Consider the following 26,070-nt stretch of genomic DNA (forward strand, 5'->3'; position numbering starts at 1 on the left):
AAGTTGAAAATAGAGCTACCCTATGACCCATCAATTGCACTACTAGGTATTTACCCCAAAGATACAAATGTAGTGATCTGAATGGACTTCTGCACTCCAATATTTATAGCAGCAATGTCCACAATAGCCAAGCTATAGAAAGAGCCCAGATGTCCATCAAGAGATGAATGGATAAAGAAGATGTGGTATATATATTCAATGGAATACTACTCAGCCATCAAAAAATGAAATCTTGCCATTTGCAATGAGGTGGTTGGAACTAGAGGGTATTATGCTAAGTTAAAATATCAGAGAAAGACAATTATCATATGATCTCACTGATAATGTGGAATATAAGAAATAAAATAGAGGACCATAGGGGAAGGGAGGAAAAAATAACACAAGACAGAATCAGAGAGGGAGACAAGGCATAAGAGACTCTTAATCATAGGAAACAAACTGAGGGTTGAGGTAGGGGAGGGGGGTTGGTGGGGATGTGGTAACTGGGTGATGGACATTAAGCAGGCACATGATGTAATGAGCATTGGGTATTATATAAGACTGATGAATCACTGAATTCTACCTCTGAAACTAATAATACACTCTATGTTAATTAATTGAATTTAAATAAAAAAACTATAATTAGATATCACCTCATGCTTGTCAGAATGTCTGAAATGGACAATATAAGATAAAACAGGTGTTGGTGAGGATGTGGAAAAAGGGGAACCCTTTTGCATTGTTTGTGGGAAAGCAGACTGGTGCAGTCACTGTGGAAAACAGTATGGAAGTTCCTCAAAAAGTTAAAAATAGAATTACCCTAGGACCCAGCAATTGCACTACTTGGTATTTACTGAAAGAATATAAAAATACTAATTCAAAGGGATGCATGCTCCCCGATGTTTATATCACATTAAATACTTCTATGCATTATTTGTGTCTGGTGAACAGGTAAAGAACAAAAGCTCCTTGAGCAATTTTTGTTGTATCTTCTTAGTTTTGATACTTTTACAAATAGAACGATATCCTGTCAGTAAATGCTGGCTTCACTAGCCCTGCATAATGCATCTGTTTTTTAAGATTGTCTTTGTTTAATGTTCCTTAATAACTCTTTAGTTGAGGCCACATTTCTGTTAAAATAATTGGTTAAATTTCATAAAAAATATGTGGCTTCTCCATTGGAACATAATGCCAGAAAATATTGAGAAATCTTAACCTGTAAATCTGAGTGTATTTTGCAAAATATTTTTCTCATTCATAGAATGAGAAATAACTAGGTGTAAATGTAGCAGAGAACATCTTGGGAATCTTGGAATTCTACAGATTTAATGAATTAACTGTGTTGAATTTCCCAAAAAGCTGGACCTTTTTTTTTCTGTAAGTTTGATATGATGCAGTGGAAACTTTTTCCATTTATATCGAGTGGGTGGATGTTTAGGTAGATGTGAGATGAAGATGGAAAGTCAAGTGTACTGGTGGATTACTAGTAGCATAGTTTATTTTAATGCTATCAAATTTTCCAGCAGGTAATTATTTACATGTGTAGAGAAAGAAGAGTGTTTAGTGTTTGGTCATAACTAAGTTGAAAATGGATAAAATGTTCTAAGAATGGGAAGGAATGAAAGAGAAGCAACCCTGGTAGATTGTAGATCAGCTGGTCACAAACCACAGTTAAGAAGGACTCATTACAGCCTTGTCAATTTAATTAACCCACACTCTGTAGTTAAGATTTCTCTTGCTGCTCTACCCCTAGAATTTTCTAAACATTTTTTTCAGTGAAGTATCTGAACTTACTGAGCACTGAATTATCTGTTAGTATAAAAAGTAGTTTGATAATTTATAATAAAATTACATTTCAGGTCTAGTTACTGACTTGGGTCTTAATTAGTTATCACCATCAGTCACATTTTTATTTAAATAAGAGGTTGCTATGCCTCATACTTAGCAATGTCTTTGTTACTTAATGTAGAAATAATGAATAATTTTGTCTATTTATGTTAATAACACATTCTTCTTAATTTTTACTGTCATAGCTAAAAAACATGGTTGTTAGAAAACAATGAAGTGGAAAATATCTCTCTTCCCTTTGTTCTTTATTTATGAAGTACTCTTTCAAAGGACAGCTTGTAATGTACAGACTTTTGGGTTCTCAAAGCCAGTGACAGTGATTCCATGGAACATTTGGCATTTTTACATTTTATGTACATTCCCGTATTTTCATAGCTTATATATTTGGAGATGTAAGACATTTTTGCTATCTATTGGATAGGACATGGGGGTTGCTAGATTTCTTATCTCATCTGGCAATTTTGTTGTGCCTTAGAAATAATTAACTGATAACTTTCAATAATAATAATTTTGGGGGGCTAGATTTTGATATAAACATAGGATGTTAAAAACTACCATTTCCAATTATTGATTTGAATTTCTGAAGTAAATAGGAATTAATATGTTTGCCTCTGTTTTTAAAATGAGTCATTTGAGGGGCCTTTTAATTTTTTATTACTCAAAAAAACTTCATTTTTTTAGATGCTTCAATTTTTAAGAAGCTTCATTTTTTTTTGCTTTCTGACTCTCCTTGTGTCTTTAACACTTCACAGTGATTTTCTGCTCTTCAATAAGGAAAACATGCTTGATCCTGTCACGGACACACTTAGCACACATGGAACCCCCATAGGCCATGCTGACACATTTTTTTGTTTTAGACAACTTTGTAAAAACTTTAGATTTCACAGTACTAACTCCTCAAAGTCAGCCTGGGCACATGCCACATGAGGATTTTGGTGCTTTCCAAACCTTCTTGGTATAAAGGTAAACAATTCTATTACCAGGGGTCTGGGACAGCCTAGTTTTGTTAGAGGCTGTATTGTAGGACAGCCTATGACAGTATGTCAAACGCTCGAGCATTCTGAAGATGCCATCCCTGGAAGAGGAAAAAGGAGTGAGTCATTTTTATTGTTAAATACAATTTGTAATGATTATGACAAAGGACAGCATCTTACATCTTAGTATTCTTATTACAAAGGATAGTGTTCTTAGGTTTAAAGACACACTAAGAATTCCTATGTCAACAGAAAATGACAATGTGTACTTCATTTGGTCACTTATAAATCTTCAAAACAAGAGTTGCCATCATTGGCTCCTTCCCACTTTTTGATCATCCTAATTCAGTAAATCTGATGTATTGAGCCCTTTTCACAATTGTTGAGAAATTAATAATTTCTAAGAAAGAGAGTAATTCTCTTTAAATTTTAAACATTATTCTCACTGTTCTGTGATATTTTGTAGTTGACATTCAATGGAATATTGTATGTGAGAAATAAGAGAACATATCCTTTATTTTACAGAAGTTACCCTTTAATCCTGAGATTCAAGTGGATATTATCTCATGTCTCTTAAAACTACATTCCTGTCCTTAAGGTATTAGGATCCACCTAATACCAAGCTCTTATATTGAAAAGAAGCTCTCCCCTTTGTTGTAGTTACAGTGGAGAATTAATGAATTCAACCTCCACCTCCATCTTATTCTACCTTATGGTACCCTACCTTTGGCACCTGGCAGGATACATTATGTCATGGAATTTCCTCTCATAAATACCTGACTTCTTTCTTTTTTAAAAAATTTTTTATTGTTATGTTAATCATCATACATTACATCATTAGTTTTTGATGTAGTGTTCCATGATTCATTGTTTGTGCATAACACCAAGTGCTCCATGCAGAATGTGCCCTCCTCAATACCCATCACCAGGCTAAACCAGCCTCCCACCTCCCCCCAAAACCCTCAGTTTGTTTTTCAGAGTCCATCAGCTCTCATGGTTCATCTCCCCCTCCGATTTCACCCCCTTCATTCTTCCCCTCCTGCTATCTTCTTCTTCTTTTTTTTCTTAACATATATTGCATTATTTGTTTCAGAGGTACAGATCTGTGATTCAACAGTCTTGCACAATTCACAGTGCTTACCAGAGCACATACCCTCCCCAATGTCTATCACGCAGCCATCCCATCCCTTCCACCCCCCCCACCCCACTCCAGCAACCCTCAGTTTGTTTCCTGAGATTAAGAATTCCTCATATCAGTGAGGTCATATGATACATGTCTTTCTCTGTTTGACTTATTTCACTCAACATAATACCCTCCAGTTCCATCCACGTCGTTGCAAATGGCAAGATCTCATTCCTTTTGATGGCTGCATAATATTCCATTGTATATATATACCACTTCTTCTTTATCCATTCATATGTTGATGGACATCTTGGCTCTTTCCACAGTTTGGCTATTGTGGACATTGCTGCTATAAACATCAGGGTGCACGTAACCCTTCGGATGCCTACATTTGTATCTTTGGGGTAAATACCCAATAGTGCAATTGCTGGATTGTATGGTAGCTCTATTTTCAACTTTTTGAGGAACCTCCATACTGTTTTCCAGCGTGGCTACACCAGCTTGCATTCCCACCAACAGTGTAGGAGGGTTCCCCTTTCTCCGCATCCCCGCCAGCATCTGTCATTTCCTGACTTGTTAATTTTAGCCATTCTGACTGGTGTGAGGTGATATCTCATTGAGGTTTTGATTTGGATTTCCCTGATGCCGAGCGATGTTGAGCACTTTTTCGTATGTCTGTTGGCCATTTGGATGTCTTCTTTGGAAAAATGTCTGTTCATGTCTTCTGCCCATGTCTTGATTGGATCATTTGTTCTTTGGGCGTTGAGTTTAAGAAGTTCTTTATAGATTTTGGATACTAGCCCTTTTTCTGATATGTCATTTGCAAATATATTCTCCAATTCTGTTGGTTGTCTTTTGGTTTTGTTGACTATTTCTTTTGCTGTGCAAAAGCTTTGTATCTTGATGAAGTCCCAATAGTTCATTTTTGCCCTTGCTTCCCATGCCTTTGACAGTGTTTCTAGGAAGAAGTTGCTGTGGCTGAGGTCGAAAGGATTGCTGCCTGTGTTCTCCTCAAGGATTTTGATGGATTCCTGTCTCACATTTAGGTCTTTCATCCATTTTGAGTCTATTTTTGTGTGTGGTGTAAGGAAAAGGCCCAATTTCATTCTTCTGCATGTGGCTGTCCAATTTTCCCAACACCATTTGTTGAAGAGATTTTTTTTCCATTAGAAATTCTTTCCTGCTTTGTTGAAGATTAGTTGACCATAGAGTTGAGGATCAATTTCTGGGCTCTCTATTCTGTTCCATTGATCTATGTGTCTGTTTTTGTGCCAGTACCATACTGTCTTGATGATTACAACTTTGTCATAGAGCTTGAAGTGTGGAATTGTGATGCCACCAGCTTTGCTTTTCTTTTTCAACATTCTTCTGGCTACTCAGGGTCTTCTCTGGTTCCATACAAATTTTAGGATTATTTGTTCCATTTCTTTGAAAAAAGTGGATGGTATTTTGAAAGGGATTGCATTGAATGTGTAGATTGCTCTAGGTGGCATTGACATCTTCACAATATTTGTTCTTCCAATCCATGAGCATGGAAGGTTTTTCTTAGTGTCTTCCTCAATTTCTTTCATGAGTATATTATAGTTTTCTGAGTACAGATCCTTTGCCTCTTTGGTTAGATTTATTCCTAGGTATCTTATGGTTTTGGGTGCAGTTGTCAATGGGATCGACTCCTTAATTTCTCTTTCTTCTGTCTTATAGTTGGTGTATAGGAATGCCACTGATTTCTGTGCACTGATTTTATTTGCTGCCAATTTACTGAATTCCTGTATGAGTTCTAGCAGTTTTGGGGTGGAGTCTTTTGGGTTTTCCACATAAAGTATCATATCATCTGCAAAGAGTGAGAGTTTGACTTCTTCTTTGCCAATTTGGATGCCTTTGATTTCTTTTTGTTGTCTGATTGCTGTGGCTAGGATTTCTAATACTAGGTTGAATAGCAGTGGTGATAATGGACATCCCTGCTGCGTTCCTGACCTTAGGGGGAAAGCTCTCAGTTTTTCCCCATTGAGAATGATAATCGCTGTGGGTTTTTCATAGATGGCTTTTATGATATTGAGGTATGTACCCTCTATCCCTATACTCTGAAGAGTTATGATCAAGAAAGGATGCTGTACTTTGTCAAATGCTTTTTCTGCATCTTTTGAGAGGATCATATGGTTCTTGTTCTTTCTTTTATTAATGTATTGTATCACGTTGATTGATTTGTGGATGTTGAACCAACCTTGCAGCCCAGGGATAAATCCCACTTGGTCATGGTGAATAATCCTTTTAATGTACTGTTGGATCCTATTGGCTAGTATTTTGGTGAGAATTTTTTCATCCATGTTCATCAGGGATATTGGTCTGTAATTCTCCTTTTTGATGGGGTCTTTGTCTGGTTTTGGGATCAAGGTAATGCTGGCCTCATAAAACGAGCTTGGAAGTTTTCCTTCCATTTCTATTTTTTGGAACAGTTTCAGAAGAATAGGTATTAATTCTTCTTGAAATGTTTGGTAGAATTCCCCTGGGAAGCCATCTGGCCCTGGGCTTTTGTTTTTCGGGAGATTTTTGATGACTGCTTCAATTTCCTTAGTGGTTATAGGTCTGTTCAGGTTTTCTATTTCTTCCTGGTTCAGTTTTGGTAGTTGATACATCTCTAGGAATGCATCCATTTCTTCCAGATTCTCTAATTTGCTGGCATAGAGTTGGTCATAATATGTTCTTATAATTGTCTGTACCTCTTTGGTGTTGGTTGTGATCTCTCCTCTTTCATTCATGATTTTGTTGATTTGTTGTTTTCTTTTTGATAAGTCTGTCCAGGGTTTATCAATCTTGTTAATTCTTTTGAAGAACCAGCTCCTAGTTTTTTTGATCTTTTCTACTATTCTTTTGGTTTCTATTTCATTGATTTCTGCTCTGATCTTTATGATTTCTCTTCTCCTGCTGGGTTTAGGCTTTATTTGCTGTTCTTTCTCCAGCTCCTTTAGGTGTAGGGTTAGGTTGTGTACTTGAGACTTTTCTTGTTTCTTGAGAAAAGCTTGTATTGCTATATACTTTCCTCTTAGGACTGCCTTTGCTTCATCCCAAAGATTTTGAACAGTTATGTTTTGATTTTCATTTGTTTCCATGAATTTTTTAAATTCTTCTTTAACTTTCTGGTTGACCCATTCATTCTTTAGTAGGATGATCTTTAGCCTCCATGTTTTTGAGTTCTTTCTGACTTTCCTCTTGTGATTGAGTTCTAGTTTCAAAGCATTGTGGTCTGAAAATAGGCAGGGAATGATCCCAATCTTTTGGTACCGGTTGAGACATGATTTGTGACCTAGGATGTGATCTATTCTGGAGAATGCTCCATGGGCACTAGAGAACAGTGTGTATTCCGTTGCTTTGGGATAGAATGTTCTGAATATGTCTGTGAAGTCCATTTGGTCCAGTGTGTCATTTAAAGTCTTTATTTCCTTGTCAATCTTTTGCTTAGACGATCTGTCCATTTCAGTGAGTGGGGTGTTAAAGTCCCCCACTGTTATTGTATTATTGTTATTGTGTTTCTTTGCTTTTGTTTTTAATTGCCTTATATAATTGGTTGCTCCCATGTTAGGGGCATAGATATTTACAATTGTTAGATCTTCTTGTTGGATAGGCCCTTTAAGTAGGAATATAGTGTTCTTTCTCATCTCTTATTACAGTCTTTGGTTTAAAATCTAATTTGTCTGATATAAGGATTGCCACCCCAGCTTTCTTTTGGTGTCCATTAGCATGGTAAATGGTTTTCCACCCCCTCACTTTCAATCTGGGGGTGTCTTTGGTTCTAAAATGAGTCTCTTGCAGACAGCATATCGATGGGTCTTGTTTTTTAATCCAGTCTGATAGCCTGTGTCTTTTGATTGGGGCATTTGGCCCACTTACATTCAGGGTAACTATTGAAAGATATGAATTTAGTGCCGTTGTGTTGCCTGTAAGGTGACTGTTATTGTATATTGTCTGTGTTCCTTTCTGGTCTATGTTACTTTTAGGCTCTCTCTTTGCTTAGGTTACAGATCTCTTCTTCTGAGCTGCTTTCACGATTTTCTCTTTGTCTCTGAGACTCGTAAGTTTTCCTATTAGATGTCGGGGTGCTGACCTATTATTGATTTTGAGAGGGGTTCTCTGTGCCTCCTGGATTTTGATGCCTGTTTCCATTCCCAAATTAGGGAAGTTCTCTGTTGTAATTTCCTCCAGTATATCTTCTGCTCCTGTCTCTCTTTCTTCTTCTTCTGGGATCCCAGTTATTCTAATGTTGTTTTGTCTTATGGTATCAGTTATCTCTTGAATTCTGCCCTCGTGCTCCAGTAGTTGTTTCTCTCTCTTTTTCTCAGCTTCTATATTTTCCATCATTTGGTCTTCTATATGGCTAATTCTCTGTTCTGCCTCATTTATCCTAGAAGTTAGAGCCTCCATTTTTTATTGCACCTCAATAATAGCCTTTTTGATTTTGACTTGGCTAGATTTTAGTTCTTTTATTTCTCCAGAAAGGGTTTCTCTAATAACTTCCATGCTTTTTTCAAGCCCAGCTAGTATCTTTAAAATCATCATTATGAACTCTATTTCCAACATCTTACTAATGTCCGTATTGAGTAGGTCCCTGGCAGTAGGTACTGCGTCTTGTTCTTTTTGTTGAGATGATTTTTTCCATCTTGTCCTTTTGTCCAGGTGAGCAAAGATGAATGAGAGAACAAAATGCTAACAGGGTAACAACATCTCCAGAAAATATACACTAAACAAATCAGAAAAGACCTGAAACCGGGGAAAAAGAAAGGGAAAGAAAGAAAAAAGAAAAAGGAAAAAAAAATAGAAAAAGATAAAAACAAACAAAAAGAAAACAAAACAAAACAAAAAAACAGAATATGATCAAATATGATCAGGCTGGTGCATAGATCAGTGCCACACACTAGATTTTGGGCTTATTTTGGTCTGTTAGAAGGAAGTGCCTCCCAAAATTTTAAAGAAAGAAAAACTTATATATGTACAGAAATGATGGTCAATATGATGAAGGGATGGAATATGACTGTTAGGATGAAAAGTATAAAAGATTTTATAAAAGGAATTAATAAGATAAGAATTTGGTTGAAAAAAGAAAGAAGAGGATTTAAAAAAAAGGGGGAGAGAATGTGATCAGGCAGGAGACTAGAACAAAGCCATACACTAAAGATTTAGGGTATATTTTGATCTGTTAGAAGAAACTATTTCTCAAAATTTTAAAGAGAGAACAATATATATTATATATATATGCCAAAACTAAGGTTAACTACTATGAAGGGATAGAATATGACTCTAAAAATGAAAAATAAAAAATATTTTTTAAAAAAGGGATAAGATGTTGGTTGAAAAAGGGAAAAAGAAAAATTCAAAAAAAAAAAAAGACAGTTAAAAAAATCAACTTTGAAAGACTAAAGAATCATGGTAAAAAAGCCATGAATTCTATGTGCAGTATTCTCCTAGTGCTGGAGTTCTGCCATTCTCATTGATCGGTAAACTTGGTCTTGGTTGGCTGATCTTCTGGGGGAGGGGCCTGTTGCTGTGGTTTCCAAATGTCTTTGCCAGAGGAGGAATTGCTCTGCCCTTGCTGGGTCTGGGCTAAGTAATCTGCTCAGGTTTGCTCTCGGGAGCTTTTGTTCCCTGCAAACTTTCCGTACAGCTTTGGAGGAGGAGAGTGAAAATGACAGCCTCCCAATCTCTGTCCTGGAGGAGCCGAGAACTCAGGGCCCCACTCCTCAGTGAGCCCCCAGAGAAAAGCAGTCAGTCACTCCCATCTCCCCGGTCTCCTGCCGCACTCCGTGCTCACCCGCCCTGTGACCGAGGGTTTCTATCTCTGGCACCCCACTCTGTGTGGAGTCTCCAAATCCAGCAGATTCCTGCGGTGCACTCCCGCGCCACTCTTCCCTGGGGAGGAAGGGGAGTCTCCCTTGATCTGCTGCTTGTTGGGTCCCAGCTGGAAGAGCAGTGGCCCGACTCTGCTGCAGATCATGGTTTATGGCAACCCTGAGCTGAGAGCCCGCTCCTGTGCTCTGTCTCTGCAGCCGGCTTCCCCGCTCCATTACCTGGGAGCTCTGCCACACTCAGGCACCCCTGGTCTTTCCGTGACCCTGATGGTCCTGAGACCACACTGTCTCATGAGGGTTCCCCCCCCGCCCCCGCTTAACCACTGGAGCCTTGTCCCTTAGCGGAGCCGACTTCTAAAAGCTGCGATTTTGTGCTCCGCAGCTCTATCACTTGCCAGAAGTGGCCGATAGAGGCCCCCTCCCCTGCTGTCTATCCTCCCGAGTATCACCTCGGATTCACTTCTCCGTACGTCCTACTTTCCAGAAAGTGGTCGCTTTTCTGTTCAGAGAGTTTTTGCTATTCTTTTCTTCAGTCTCCTGTTGAGTTTGTAGGTGTTCAGAATGGTTTGATCCCTATCCAGCTGAATTCCTGGGAGCAGTCGAAATCCAGGTCTCCTACTCCTCCGCCATCTTGCTCCACCCCCTCTTAACTTCTTATTTTATCAGTCACTTATTGTGGTTAGTGAAAATTCCAATTCTACAATTGAGACAACAAAGTATTTTCTGTCTTAGAAATTGCTGATTTTTAAAGCATTTTCATCTTTAAATTACATTGATGGTTTTAAGTATCAATAGTAGCATGAATTTGACTTCCTGTGGGATAGGAACAAATAATCATGATTCTATGTAATAAGTTTTAGGGTAGTGAAATATGGTAGAATTCAATGCATACAGACTCCTGACAATTCTCTTTAAATTTGGACTTAGCATTTTTAACGAGTATGCATATGTTTTTAAAAGGAGCAGAAAGAATAGCCATTCTTACTAGTATTTTGACTTGATATCACAAATAGTTTGCTTGAAAATTATTATCTATTAGTGATTATTGCTCTTTCTATTAATACTTAGTGTGCAAGTTTTTTTATTTCTTAATGGGACTGTTAATGTCATTCTTTCCTACTAATAAAGTTATATAATGCATTCTCTTAAATGACCTCATTTAATTTCCAGAGGGGTTTAGATGAGTGTTACTATTTGTCAGTACTAACAAGAATAGATTTCTCTAAATAAATAAATAAAAAATAAATAAAGAATAGATTTCTCTGTGCTGCTGAATTTTACTATTTTTGACTCTGATATTATTCCTTGCATTATTTTGGGTATTTTTGACTCTTTATTTCTGAATATTTTAATTTGGCAATAGCACTTAATCCTTTGTAGTGAGTCAAGCAGCCAACTGAGTGGTAGATCTTGCTGCATGTTCACAAAATCTAGGATCTGGGAGAAGGGAATGGGAAGGCAAGATTTGTAAGACAAAATTCTCCCTTGCCGGGAAGAATGAAGGGGGAGAAATCGGAGGGGGAGACGAACCATGAGGGATGATGGACTCTGAAAAACAAACTGAGGGTTCTAGAGGGGAGGGGGGTTGGGAGGATGGGTTAGCCTGGTGATGGGTATTAAAGAGGGCACGTTCTGCATGGAGCACTGGGTGTTATGCACAAACAATGAATCATGGAACACTACATCTAAAACTAATGATGTAATGTATGGTGATTAACATAACAGTAAAAAAATTTTTTAAAAATTCTCCTTTGCCAAAGAAACTAATTATATATATATTGTTCACTCCCTTATTTTTCTTCATGAAGCAAATATTAGTAACACTTTAAGGAAATAAAGTTTCTGCTGATGAATCTGAACTTCTGTTTCTTCCTTTAGGGGAAAGATTGCATCTTAAACCAAAATACACTAAAATTTCTCACATTTCCATTTTCCATATTTATAGGCCAAGATAAGTATAGCAAAATGTTGTAGAACTCTCTCTATACTTAACTAATAATAGAAAGCAGAGCTATAGATAAACAGTACTGCATTCAGAGGAATAGTTGGTACAATTTACAGTGTTTAGCATGAATTTTTTTTGTAATAGCAGAGCAGTGAGTGGGAGTACATTGTGGTAAGAGCAAAAGTACTGAGTTAAGGAAGCATTTGGTGCATTTGGGCTTTGGTGATTATGCTCCTTGGGTTGAAGAGGAGTATTCATGTTGACTTGTAATGGGAGAAAACTTGGAAACCTCACGGGCATAGTCAAATCTTGGATCCCATTAATGACTCAGGAGTCTAGATTTTATTCTAAAAGCAGAGCAGCATAGATTACAGCTTATTGAACTCAGAAATGAAAGGTTATAAGATATTTGAGGGGGATTAAAGTGAGAGCTATAAAGATGAACTGGTGCTAGGAGTGACAGCACGCAGAGAAATGAGTTTGTTTTGTTATGCTAGGGTTCAGTGTCTGAAAGTAAAGATGGAAGGATGCTGGTATAAGGTCTTAATGCAGGAGACATTTTAATAGAAGAACTAATTGTAGATGATGACAGGAGTTTTAGGAGTAGATGAGAAGGATAGGGATTGGGAAATGTTGATTATGAATGTAGAAGAATGGAAGAATCATGGTATCATTGATAACAGAATGTTTGCAGTTGAAGTTATTTTAGGCATGTTGAGTGTAAGAACTTTCAAAAAGCATTATACCTGTCAAGATTTGAACTCTAAGGATATATAGTACAGTTTGGAGATTATTAAAGCTTTGAAATTAATTTGGATGGAGATGATAATTTTATCACCAAAATATTGAGAGACTTATTGTTTCAGATGTTGAGTCAACCAGTCTGTCGTCAGGTGTGTTTGGGATTGTTTTGAATGATATCTGCCCTGTTACATGGAATGTTGACCTAGACACAATTTAACGTGTTGATGTCTTTATAGGAAACTTGTTTTATAAGATGGAACTGCTGACTATGTATTCATGATAATCAAAGTCCTAGTAGATTTAAAATAAACTTCTTTGAATTTCTCCCCTTAACACTATTCCTTCTTCTTAGTTTTATGTTTAAAGTGATGATGGTAGGTGTCTTATGGATAGGACATAGAAGTCAGTCATTTGCTCTAATTGTTGGTTAATTTGTTAGCATATATTTATTAATAAACCTACATGTGATTAAAATACATCTTGAAGAAAATTTATCTCAATCTATTGGTTGAAGTTTTCTTTTTTTTTTTTTAAGATTTTATTTATTTATTTGACAGAGAGAGACACAGCGACAAAGGGAACACAAGAGGGGAGTGGGAGAGGGAGAAGCAGGCTTCCCGCTGATCAGGGAGCCTGATGCTGGGCTCGATCCCAGGACCCTGGGATCATGACCTGAGCCGAAGGCAGACGCTTAACGACTGAGCCACCCAGGCGTCCCTTGGTTGAATTTTTCTAAACAAGCATCCATTGGTTATTTTTATTCATTACAACCTAGGTTTTCAGGTTTATAGGCCTTCCAGCATTTGGCGCATTGATAATACTCATGATGAGAGGGTAATCCTTCTGTTGCAGGCATGCTTTCAAAAGTGTGCATTCCTTTTAGTTGTTTTTGATACAAGTTCTTGATGAGCCATACACTGCATTTTATTATTTGTAAATGTGAACGTATAGGTCGTCACCTCCGTTCAGAAAAATTGAATTTATCACTCACTCCATATTTGAAAATGTAAAACATTATCCTCAAGTATGTAGTGAGTATTCATGTATGGTACATTCAAAGTATGACTTAGTGTGACTTTATGTAGCCCATACGATGTTTAAAGCACTCCAACCCTGTTGTGTTTCAGTGCACCTGCCGGAAAGACATGGTGAAAATCTCAATGGATATCTTTGTGAGGAAATTTCAGCCAGACAGATATCAGCTTTGGAAACAAGGAAAGGATATATACACCATTGATCACACAAAACCTACTCCAGAATCCACACCTGAAGTAAAAGCATGGCTGCAGAGAAGGAGGAAAGTAAGAAAAGCATCCAGGAGGTAATGATTTCTTCACCCGCATCCCACTTGTTGTACCTACTCAATAAAAATGGGTCATTGAACATGATGTTCTCAAAAACTATTCATTTGCTTCCTCTTGTTTATTCATCATAAATTTACTTAATATCTTACTGAAAGTTTGAGGCAAAGTATTTATAATTCTTAAGAAGTATAATAAATAAAATATAGGAAGGGGTGTATAATGTTCTTGAGAATATTCCTGACATGCTATGCATGGCAAAAGAGCAGTCCTGGAACCTCCTGGACTCCTTACACTAATGTACATTAAGGTTGTATTAGTGCCCTCTGTTCATCTCCATGTTTATCAACTCCAGTAACTTGATGTTGAACTTTTTCATTTTGCTACTGATTTTCTTTCTGACTTTAATTGTTTTCTTCATTTGTCAAACATTTGAGATACTTTACTCATCAGGATACCTGTATTTTGCTACATTTTATACACTTGGTTTTATTATTTTACAAGATGTAAAGCAGAGCATGTGGTATTTGTTTAATATGGTTGTCCGTGTGAACTTTATTCCAAATTCCATTTTTGTGACCAGGACCATTTCAAAAGTTTTTAGGTCATCTGTGTGAATCTTGCTATCTTAAAACCCATTGAATGGAGCATGTGTTATGTTGCTTAGGTCTTTGGCAAACTTTTTAGGTGCTTATATTTTCTAGGTTTATATTACACTTTTATTCTCCAATATTACTCATTGTTTTTCTTTCAGATTGTAAAAGTAATATTTGACATTGGAGAATATTTGTTAAATAAGGAAAAGAATAGTGAAGGAATCCCAAATCACTCATAACGTCACAATCCAGAGATAACCAGTGTTAACATTTGGTAGATATCCTTTACATATGTGTTTATTATATTATTTCCAAAATTGGGGCCATGCTCTGTTAACCCTTTGATGACCAGTTTGTGTTTTTCATGTAATTAAATGATTTGGTACAAAATAATACTGAATGCCTGCATGTATTTAATCCCCTGTGTTTGGATCAATAGCTCATTTCTAGTTGTTTTTTGTTTTTGTTTTTGTTTTTTGCCATTAAATAACAGTGTAATTTTAAACTTTGCCCACACTTCTGATGCTTATTTTCTTACTCTGACATTTATTTTCTGCTATTTTAGAATGGTAGTGAGTGGAGGAAACTTAAGAACATGGAGTCAGACTTCTGCATTTTATAAGAGATATACCTGAGGCACGGAATTAATAGCAGAGCTAAAACTCAGGTGTTCTTAATTTACCTTATAATTTACAGCAGTGATTTTCAAACTCTTAGTTTTCGAATTAATTCAGTAGACTAGGAACAACATTTTTAAATTAGGAAGCAAAATAGCATAAAAAGTATTATAGTTCTTTTCTGTGGTAAGTATTAATTCGTGATGTGTGAACGTGTGTATGAGTGTGTCATGTCACTATCTAAAATGAAAAACTTATAATGGGTTGGTTTTATTAAAAAAAAGCTTGGAAAATACTGATTTAGAGAGTCAGTGCCAAAAAGGCTGCCTGTGGGAGGAGGCAGTAGTCAATCTGAGTTCAAAAGAAATACCAATAAAACATCTTGAGAATTGTTCTTTAATGGACAGAAAACACAATACTTTAATTAGATGTATGATCTGGTCTCCTAGTTACTAACTATAGTGGCCCTTTTGGGTTGGCAGAGAACATAGATCTAGGACATTGAACAGATTTGAAATGCCTTTTAGTAGGTTAAAATAATCAATGGACTTTGATCACCCAGTTAGAAAGCCTCATGTTAAGGACCTCGTTGATTATGGTCACCCTTGTGGCCTTGATCATGGCATTTGTAATACCCTATCCAGGAAATGTAATGAAGTGAATGATTCATTGAAATCTCAAAGAAAAATCAGCCATCTTATTTTACATATGCTATGCTATTTATAATGTGAAGATTTCCCACATGTCCAATGCACGGGTTTTCGGTAAAAGTGGTAATGGTGATGATGATACCAGAACTGCCAGTAGCAGCCAAAGCTAATTTACATAGGTTATCCTTGGCTACCACCCTCATCTCAGAATCCTGCCCTCCCTGACTTCCTGTAATGCATAGTGGTGTGTGCGTGTGTGTGTGTGTGTGTGTGGACATGGAAATACACGTTGCTTAGATTTGAGTTGTAATTCCTCTTAAATGATAGTGTTGGAAATGTTGTGTCTTATACAAAAGGCATCTATGACAAAGCCATCAAGTGACTTTCTGGAAAATACTGAGAAGAAAAAAATTAAAATGGTGTCCACTCTGAAAACAAGAGTAGGTATAAGGTGTTAAATACATAGAGCCTGTCTCCTCTGTAATTCCTTTAGCTAATAATGATTTGGCATTTAATTTTAATGATTTTCATGCATACTTAGAATTAAACGGAACTCAGGGAAGTGTATGGCCACTAGTTCACCTTAGAATGTAAATAATCTACTCAGATTTTAACAACAGCTTATAGAGATCTCCTCTTTTCCTTTATTACCTAAAATATATTTCTGACTTTATTATCCCCCATGTCATCATTTTTCACTTTATTTTTATTTTCAGACTTCTTTTAATATTGTTATAAAATTTTAGCAATGACATTTTCCCCAATAATGTTTAATAATATATTATTTACAATTGTTTTAATTTTAATTTTTAGTAAATTATTGAAACTGCTGATTTCAACTTCAAATTTAATCTATTAATTGTGAAGATTATTTTTGCATAATGATTAGAAAGCTATCAGTTTTTTCACTTCTTTCAGTAAGTGAAAATAACATTTGTATTGGTATGTGTTTCATCCTATCCACTGCAAACATTCTGCTCTGACCACAGCTTCTCTTGATAATAGTTTCCAGTGCACTGGTTCTCACTCTAAGAGGCTTAAGAATGAGGGGGACGAAGAAGTGTCACCTGCAGTTGATGGTGCAGAGGGCCTCACCGCTGACCAAGACCCAGAAGATCTCAAGGTCAATGAAAAACCAGAAAAAGCAGTGAAGATGGGGAACACAGAAGCACCTTCAGAAGAAGAGGCTTCTCCTAGCAGGAAGCAGCTGGATCAGAATTCATCAGAAAATATCAAACTCCCAGGTGAGAAACTGACTGATTATGTTTCACATGGAAGTTTTGAGGTGGCTGATGATCTGATGCCTTAAATCTGTGTTCTAGGACAGGTATCTTACCTTTCCACATAGCTTAACCAGTAAGGCATCTAAAGCTATGAAGTAACAGTGAGAAGGCCAAGTGAGTGTTGTAGAAGTCTGGAGCATCGCTGCTATGTTTGATGGAATTAGGAGAGAGCCAGGTGCCTATTTGGTTTAATAAAAAAAAAGATTCTAAAACAAAAATTTTTTGGGGGGGTGCAACTCAATTTAAAATATACAATGCATTTTTGGAAAGCTTCTAAATTTACATGGAACAGTAAAAACCAATTATAGATAATTCTTTGCAGATTCTTAGCTTTCAACTTAATTTTAAGAAGAAAATAAAGATTAAGGTTTTAAAAAAGAATAATAAAAATCATTCAGTTTTGTGAAATGCTATGTATAGTCCCCTGGCTGTTTCTCTGTACTAAAGGCATCACCTGTAAGTCTCAACTAGTTTGCTTTCTTCCCTTTTCTAGTATATGTCTCTGAAACTGCTATAATGTTTTACCTCTTAAATATTTGTTGGAGTTTTTGTCCTTTTACTAATTGAGCTTATTGGTAATTTCTCATACTGCTCATCCAGTCTTTCAACTGTGGGACACCCCCAAATCTGGCCACCCCTGCTTCCTCCTTATTCAGGGTACTGTTATCTCTTGACTGGACTGTTGCAGAAATTGCTTCTTTTCTGTTTTTTCAGTGTCCAGTCTAGTCACCCATGCTAGTTGCTTCTCCATGGGCAGTCAGAGTGATCCTTTTAAAAGATGTAGGTGAGGTCTTGTACCTACCTTCTTGCTCTTATTCCACTTAGAGTAAAAGAAAAAGTCCTTATCATAGTCCTAATTTGATTCTCTCCTGTGTCTCCATTTTCATTACTTTTTGCTCTTGAAATATCTGTGTTTAAATAGAGTTTAAATAATAGACTTTCTTTTAGTGACTTAATACTTTATTGGAGAGCTAGACAAACATACAGTTACAATCCAATGTGGTCAGTACCACAATAGAGATGTCCTAGGGTATTGCTGATATAACAAGGAAAGATTCCAGGGCGCCTGGGTGGCTCAGTTGGTTGGGCGACTGCCTTCGGCTCAGGTCATGATCCTGGAGTCCCTGGATCGAGTCCCGCATCAGGCTCCCTGCTTGGCAGGGAGTCTGCTTCTCCCTCTGACCCTCCTCCCTCTCATGCTCTCTGTCTCTCATTCTCTCTGTCTCAAATAAAAAAAAAAAAACAAGGAAAGATTCCAAACAGACCAGAGGCTGGCCTGGTAAGGTTTCCTGGAGTAGGTGATATCTGAATTAATTTGTGATGAATGGATAGAAAATTTCAAGGTGGAGAAGGTAGAGAAAGGAATAGCAAGCAATGCAGAGAGCACAGTTATGCCATACATATGGATTTTTAAAAAAATATTTTATTTACTTATTTGAGAGAGTGAGAGAGAGCATGGGTGGGGGTGGGGGCAGAGGGAGAGGGAGAAGCAGTCTCCCTGCTGAGCAGGTAGCCCACGTGGGGCTTGATCCCAGGACCTCAGGATCACGACCTGAGCTGAAGGTAGATGCTTAACTGACTGAGCCACCCAGGCACCCCTGGATTTTTTAATAGTCCCTCACCATAGTCTTTAATCACACTGGATTTAATTAACCACTTGATGGATTACTGGGTGGTTTAGGCCAAGGGCACCCAGTTTTATTAGTTCTGTTGCTACATGGTTCCTTGTATTTTGACTTACAGTGTTTGAGACCTGGCAGAACACTTAGGTACAAAACTTGGCTGGGCTCAGCATCAAAGGTAGTATATGATAGGTGAAATGATGGCCTTTGAATGTTTGTAAGGGAGGAAGAAGGGTGAATGGAGATGGCAGTGGAAGAGACGTGCTCGTGATGTCTCTTTCCCTTTATTTTCCATCTGTGTGTGATACAGGTTTAGTGTAGGACATACTTTTTATTTGGATTTATACAGCCTTCCATGTGTTCTTTCCCTACATTCTCTGAGCTGGAATGTTTCATTAGTAGCAGCTCTTAGCATCATGCATTGGAATATAATTCCTATTTTTAGAAAGATTTCAAATTGCTATTGCTTTGGATAATTATTATTGCATTGACTTTGACATTGGTCAAAGTGTAACCTCTTTTTAATCTGTAATTTTGTCAGTAAATATATTCTTTTGCCAAACTCCAAGATCTCACCTTAATAACTGTGAAGGCTCCATGGTGCTGTGGTGACCGTTCCCACTCATGTCTATGGGAGTATAAAGGAGAAGTTGAAAGATAGAAAAAAAATTTTAAGATTTTATTTATTTATTTGACATACACACACAGAGCACTAGCAGGGGGAGAGGCAAAGGCAGAGAGAGAAGCAGGCTCCCCACAGAGCAGAGAGCCCAACATGGGGCTCCATCCCAGGGCCCTGGCTGGGATCATGACCTGAGCCGAAGGCAGACGCTTAACTGACTGAGCCACCCAGGCGCCCCGAAAGATAGATTTAGTTGAGAATTATTATTGAGTAATAATGTAATGTAAGATTTACTAACAGTCTTTTGTTTCACTCCTCAGGAAATAGTTGCTTAAGCACATCTATAACAGAGGAAATAAAAACTAAGGATGACCAAGCTTATGGTGTAATTTTACCTTCAAATCCCAGTGAAGCTGATGATTCCATATCTAGTGGCCATGTGACATCCAAGGAGTCAGACCCATCGAAGCTTCCATGGCCAAAGTCACCTGAATCATGTTCCTCAGTGGCAGAGAGTAACAGTGTGTTCACAGAGGGAGAAGAGAGTGATGTGGAGAGCCGCAGGAGTGGCCTCGAACCTGGGGAAGTCCCAGCGGTCTCCAGTGGAAAGAGAAATGGCCTCGAAGTCCCTGGTGTATGTGGCAGTGTCTATTTTTACTATATTTATTGTGTGGTGAGAGTATTTTCTGGAAACAGCATGCTGTGCATCAAAATCTTGCTTTAAGGTAGAAATAACATTTCACATTAACAGGTCTTAATCATATTTCCTTCAATGACTGGAAGGTAAACCTTTTGTGACCTCTGGTTCCCATGGTGATAATTTAGAGAGTATGGAATTTTTGGCTACATTGCTGTAGCTTAATTTTCTTTTTCTTTAACTTTTTCTAAAATTGAACTTTGAGATAATTATAGATTCATATGCAGTTGTAAGAAATAATATAGAAAGATCTTGTATCCCCATTTTCCCCCAATAGTACCTTCTTGGAAAACTGTAGTAGGATATCACAATGATACTGACATTGATTCTATTGGTTCTATTACCTGTAATATTAACCATACTGGAAATGATCAACCTGCAGAGCTCTGACCTCTTCCTGCCATCATTTAAACCCCTCGGTTCCAGGCTTCCCACAGCCTCTATTTTAACTCACCTGGTCGTGCTTTCCCTTATCTCTACCTGGGCTCTGATTCTAGGACCAGGTTGACCTTTCTGGCCCCACCAACTGACAGAAATAGGCCTTTTGCCTTTCAGAAAACTCAAGACCTGTCTTGATTGCTAGGTACCCCATTCTAACTCTTTGCATAGGGCCTCCCTGTTTCTTATATGTTCTTGTGCATTTATATTATATGCTTTTAGTATACACTGTTGCTTTAATCCTAAGATTGTGAATGGACCAGACAAACTCCGATTGTGTGTAGTGATTGTCAGGATTCATTACCCTGTGTTGACCTATATAACTTGATGACGGAACTCAAGGACACAAGTAAGGAGAGTGCCAATTTTGGAGCTGATAAATTGAGCTGGCCACTGAACAGACCCACTTATTGATTGCTCTTGCTCAGTTCAACTCACCACAGGCATTTTCACATCTTTAAATAACAAGGGAGATTAGATAAGGAAATCAGCTTGGAATAGTCAGTTCATAGTAGTTTTAAAATATCAAATAAAGGGACACCTGGGTGGCTCAGTCAGTTAAGTGTCTGCCTTTGGCTCAGGTCATGGTCCCAGGGTCCCGGGATCGAGTCCGCAATCAGGCTCCCTACTCGGCGGGGAGCCTGCTTCTCCCTCTCCCACTCCCCCCTGCTTGTGTTCTCTCTCTCTCTCTGGCAAATAAATAAATAAAATTTTTTAAAAAAATACCAAATGAAATATAGATAATTTGCTAATTTGACCCAATAACTTTTACCATTTTATGCATGATTGTATACCTACTGAACTATTAAATATTTGTCAAAAACATATGAGAAATAGAAAAATATGGTCTAATTTATTTGAAATGGTTGCTAAAGGAAATTTGAAAATAGTATTCACATAATAATGAGCAAAATTTACAACTTAATTTTACATGGGGATTAAGCGCAGCTGAGCAGATACTGTGATTCTTTGTGGAATGGTGAATGAGTCAAATGCCGGTTTAAATTACATTTACTCATATTCTTTAAACTAGAGTGGAACTGAAAGTAACTTTTCTATTTCCTTGTTTTCAATGGAGGTGATTCTACCCTCAGTGCCTTTAACCTTTATCCTTATCATTTTACTGAACAAAGACTGCCTGCATACGAAAGCAAACACTGCCCTTGAGGCCTGAGTGACTTGGTTTGCCCCTTCTCAGAATCAGCTGTGTGATATTCTTTTCTCACACCATGGTGTCAGGCAGCCCTTCTAAGCAATACAGACCCATTTCGTTCTTACATGGTTTTGACTGTGTTTCTTAGTATTAAGTGTAATGCTGTGTATATGCTTGCAGCAGTCAGCTTTAGTCAGTTTTCCCAAGAAATAGGTTATTTTTTGAACAGTGTCTGTCTCTGTCTATCTATAACTGGGCTCCATGCTCTTCCTAGAATACACTGAAAATGTTTACATCTTACATGCTGTTCCTGCTGCCCTAAATACTCCTCTGAGCCCAAAGAGCTCCCTCAGTGCACTCAAGACTCCACTCAAATGTCTCCTTGTCAGAAAGGTCTTCTCTGATGGCCCCATGTAAAATAGCTCCTTCCCATCTCTTTCCATTCCTTTGTTCTGCCCTTTTTTCCTTTATTGCACATTTCGTAAAAAAAACAAAAAAACAAAAAAAACTATTTTCCTGAGAGAGAGAGAGAGAGCGTGAGCATGAGTGGGAGGGGCCGAGGGAGAGGGAAAGAGAATTGGAAGCCAACTCCACACTGAGTGTGGAGCCCGATGTAGGGCTCAATCTCGTGACCCTGAGATCACGACCTGAGCCGAAACCAAGAGTTGGAGGTTCAACTGACTGTGCCACCCAGGTGCCCCCTATTACATATTTCTTAATGCTAAACATATACTTTTTACTTGTTTATCGTTTGTGCCTTCCTCCTCTATAATGCACATTCCTTGAAAGCTGAGACCTGGTGTAGTTTTTCCTGCTGTAGCTCAGTTCTTACAACAATGTGGCACATAGTGAGGACTTGATAAATATTTCATATTAATTTTTAGCTGGTATAAACCACAGATATATCTCACCCTGTATTACCTTTTTTTTTTTTTGAGGGGGAGGGGCAAAAGGAGAGGGAGAGAGAGAATCTTAAGCAGACTCCATGCCCAGTATGGAGCCTGATCCGGGGCTCGATCTCACGACCCTGAGATCATGACCTGCGCTGAAATCAAGAATCAGACACTTAACTGATTGAGTCACCCAGGTGCCCTCATTCTGTATTATTTTGACATCCTTTCCTTACTCCCAGCTTTGATTAGAATGTTGTCACACATTTTCTCATAATACTGTTTTGGTGTCAGAAGCCAGTATAGTTTCTGTACTTCCAGCCACTGCTTCTTCAGCTTACGGGGACATTTCTGAGACTCCTTTCTTTCCTAGTCAATTGTTGATGCAAACCCATTAGTTTCAAACTCTTTCTCTGAGATCCCCCCCCCCCCCCGTCACATCCTGGTTGTTGTTGTTGTTGTTGTTGTTTTGAGTGCATGGGCAAGAAAGCTTGTAAGGAGGTTCTATCCAAAGATGTCAAGGGGCATATGGCCTTTTCATATACCTTTGGAAGGAAAATATAGTTTGGAGAGACCAAGACAAAAAATTTTATATAAAATTTAAGTGGTTTCAAGATGACCGTAATGTACTATATTAAAAAAAAAATCTTTAAATTTCTTATTTGATCTTCAGAAAAGTGGTGATTCGTTTTTGAATGGAAGGAAGCATACAGGCTCACTTTGGCATTATTGCTTTCTGGATAAGGATAGAAAGCAAAATAACCTGCCAGATTTTCACATGTGGCCAGCATAGAGGTGACCAAGTGCCACAGTTCTATACTGTTATGAATATATAATCCTAAATTTAGATTAGTTTGAAAGAGCTTTTGAAAACTTGCTAACTGCTGAGTTAATTGCAAGTTTGATAAGCCTACCCTGCACCACAGATAGTGTTTTAATATGCACTGGAAGGATAGTTAATTGATCTCTTGGTAAAATAACTAATAGAATGGATTCCTATTCCTTTTGACTTACAGGTTTAAGACTTTTTTTTTTTTTTTTTAAGAACTAATTCCCCAGGAGGTAAATAAGTATAAGAATTCTTTATAATTAATTGTCATAAATCATTGTGAACCATGGTTTTTCATTCAAAACAAGTCTTTAACTGTGTTTCTTCTCCACTTTTGTTCTGTGACCAGAGAATAGAGGGAGAAACCAAAACTGCTAAAAGTTGGCGCCATCCACTGAGTAAGCCTCCAGCAAGATCCCCACTGACTCTGGTGAAGCAGCAGGCAACAAGTGATGAAGGTGAGCTTGTGATGTTTTGCAGTGTTTATTCTGATGATATTCAGCATTCATTCTGTTTGTTATAACACACTTGTCTAAAAATTGCTTGGTAGAGCGGAAATTTGACCAAGTTGAAAAGACATACATACCATAAGGAGATCATAAGTAATAGATAGTTTACAGGCAAAAGGAATTTGGATCGTAAGGGTAAATCCTTGCTTCATATAAGCTAGCTATGTTCCTAGACAAAGGTTTCCCATTTTATATGATGGGATAAAATTGGTCTTTTCTGACATTCACCTTAAGATACTCTAGAGGAAGTTGAGAATCACTTCTCTAAAGGTGCCAAATCATGCAGTTACCATGCTGTAGGTTTCTTTGCATTGTCTTTATTTTTAACTTGAGTCCTTTAAAATTATTAACACCATCTTGAGTAAGAAACTATGTGTAGTACCTCCCTATCCTGTTATGCCTGGTATGTGGTGAAACATCTTTTCTCCTTTACTAGATTTTACTGACATGGTTTGATGTGAAGTAGTTTCATTTACAACCAGTTACTATTCCTGGATGTAAAATTTATCTTATGTGTTACCTGGCTACCCTTTTTACCTCTCTTTTTCCAAAAATGTCTTTTTGTTGCCTTCAATAAAAAATCAGACCACTGACTAGCTATTTCTTCCTTGCAAGTGTCTCATAGCATCAGGGGGGCCTTATTTTTTCCTTTTCTAAAAAGTTCAGTTTAAATAGGTTTTCTATAAAAAAACCCTTCTTCAAAGTATTGTCCTTTACTGGTGTAAATTGTTAAGGTCATGTGCCTGTGCAGATGCTGTCAATGGAATAATGTGAACCTTGGGTTCAGGCTTCTTGTTTGATTTGAATACAGTCATCAGAGTAGACATCTGTAGCAGATTTTTTTCTTTTTTACTCACGGTCTTCTTTTATACCCCATGGTTAGTTAGGAAAAAAGATCATCAATGTAGGGATCAGATAATGATTGTAGCAATTTCTAGAACACCAGCCAAAGGTGGAATTCTCTCTCTAGTAATACAAGTAGTGAAACATATTCATGTTTATTTCCAATATCATCATGTTCATTTCTTCTTTCTCCTACTTTATCGTACCCAGCACAAACCATTTTCCCCTTAGTGTCAAAATAAGGAAAATTCCATATAAGGTAATTACTGCTTACTGTACATTACTTTTGAATTTTAATTACCCTTCTCCATCATCACCTGTGTTTAGTGTAGCTTTTTGGAAGGGAATGGATTATACTAACACATAAGGAAAGCTACTTTCTCCTGTGTCCTTATTTTCCCAGGTGGTTTATTTCGATGTGGGCCATCATAAATTGGCCTGGAGTTTCTCCATGGAGAGTAGTTCTGATTTCAGTCAGTATGGCTTAGAAAATTTTTAAGTGAATTGGTTTAACAAAGTCATCTCAAGCATTTAAGATTAAATGTCTCGCTGAAACATTGGGGTGACTGTAGCTTTTGCAGTCATACGCTCTGTATTTTAATATGTTAAGGACATAGTAAAAGGGTCCTCTGAGGATTTTTGAGAATTGAAATTAAAAAATCAGAGAGTTTTAGTGATGACTAAATATTTTTACAAGTTTCCATACTAACAATGGGGAATATTCTGCATCCTGGAGTATATTATATTTGACCCTTGAACAGGTTTGAATTGTGTGGGTCCACTTATAAGTGAATTTTTTTGATAAATACAGTACAGTACTGTAAATGTATTTTCTCTTCCCTATGATTTTCTTAATAAAATTTTCTTTTTGGGACGCTTGGGTGGCTCAGTCGGTTAAGTGTCTGCCTTCAGTTGAGGTCATGATCCCGGGGTCTTGGGATGAGTCCTGCTCCTTGCTCTGTGGGAAGCCTGCTTCTCCCTCTGCCTGCCCCTCCCCCTGCTTGTGCTCTCTCTCTCTGACAAATAAAGTCCTTAAAAATATATTAAAAAAATAAAATTTTCTTTTCTCTAGCTTACTTTATAGTATGAATACAGTATACAATACATATAATATACAAAACATGTGTTGATCGACTATGTTATTGGTAAGGCTTCTGGTCAACAGTAGGCTATTAGTAGTTAAGTTCTGGTGGAGTTCAAAGTTATATGTGGATTTTCAACTGCATGGGGGTTTGGCCACCCTAACCCCCAAGTTGTTCAAGGGTCAACTGTATTTATATCATGGGGCCCTTGAATGTTACCTCTGCCTTTTACCTCTGTGCATGGTACAGTTGGAAGTGAATGAACGTCACCATTATTAGAAAACGATGAACAGTGGGATTAGTGCTCATTGGGGGCACACAACTCCAAATCCAGCTTCTTTTGGAAATTTTTCTACCCTAACTACTGGGCTCCTTTTGCATTCCTCATATACACGTAGGTGTATGTCAGTCAGGAGGATAACTAGGTTAGAGCATCTGAGAACTTGTCTCTAAACAACAGTTTAGTCTTCTGCTGGTAAATGAGCATT

The 26,070-nt window shown here is 37.5% G+C and overlaps 1 protein-coding gene and 1 pseudogene across 15 annotated transcripts in view; one reads left to right on the plus strand and one right to left on the minus strand.

The window, feature by feature from the left end:
* The window catches only part of KDM4C (lysine demethylase 4C), a 459,829-nt gene that overhangs the window by 259,038 nt on the left and 174,721 nt on the right, over positions 1-26,070 (plus strand). For all 15 annotated transcript variants that reach the window (XR_010407538.1, XR_010407537.1, XR_010407539.1 and 12 more), the window contains 4 exons: positions 13,578-13,771; positions 16,620-16,858; positions 19,462-19,775; positions 23,498-23,606. Coding sequence is in view for 10 of the 15 variants with exons in the window: in XM_064578944.1 (XP_064435014.1) it covers positions 13,578-13,771; positions 16,620-16,858; positions 19,462-19,775; positions 23,498-23,606 (856 nt within the window). In the remaining 5 variants the exon portion in view is untranslated. The remainder of the gene's footprint in view (positions 1-13,577; positions 13,772-16,619; positions 16,859-19,461; positions 19,776-23,497; positions 23,607-26,070) is intronic.
* LOC123850201 (large ribosomal subunit protein eL34-like) lies at positions 2,521-2,886 on the minus strand (annotated as a pseudogene).

Source organism: Mirounga angustirostris, unplaced genomic scaffold, assembly GCF_029215605.1.
Source record: "Mirounga angustirostris isolate CCGP_5_RB_7025 unplaced genomic scaffold, mMirAng1.0.hap1 SCAF_15, whole genome shotgun sequence".
NCBI lineage: Eukaryota > Metazoa > Chordata > Mammalia > Carnivora > Phocidae > Mirounga > Mirounga angustirostris.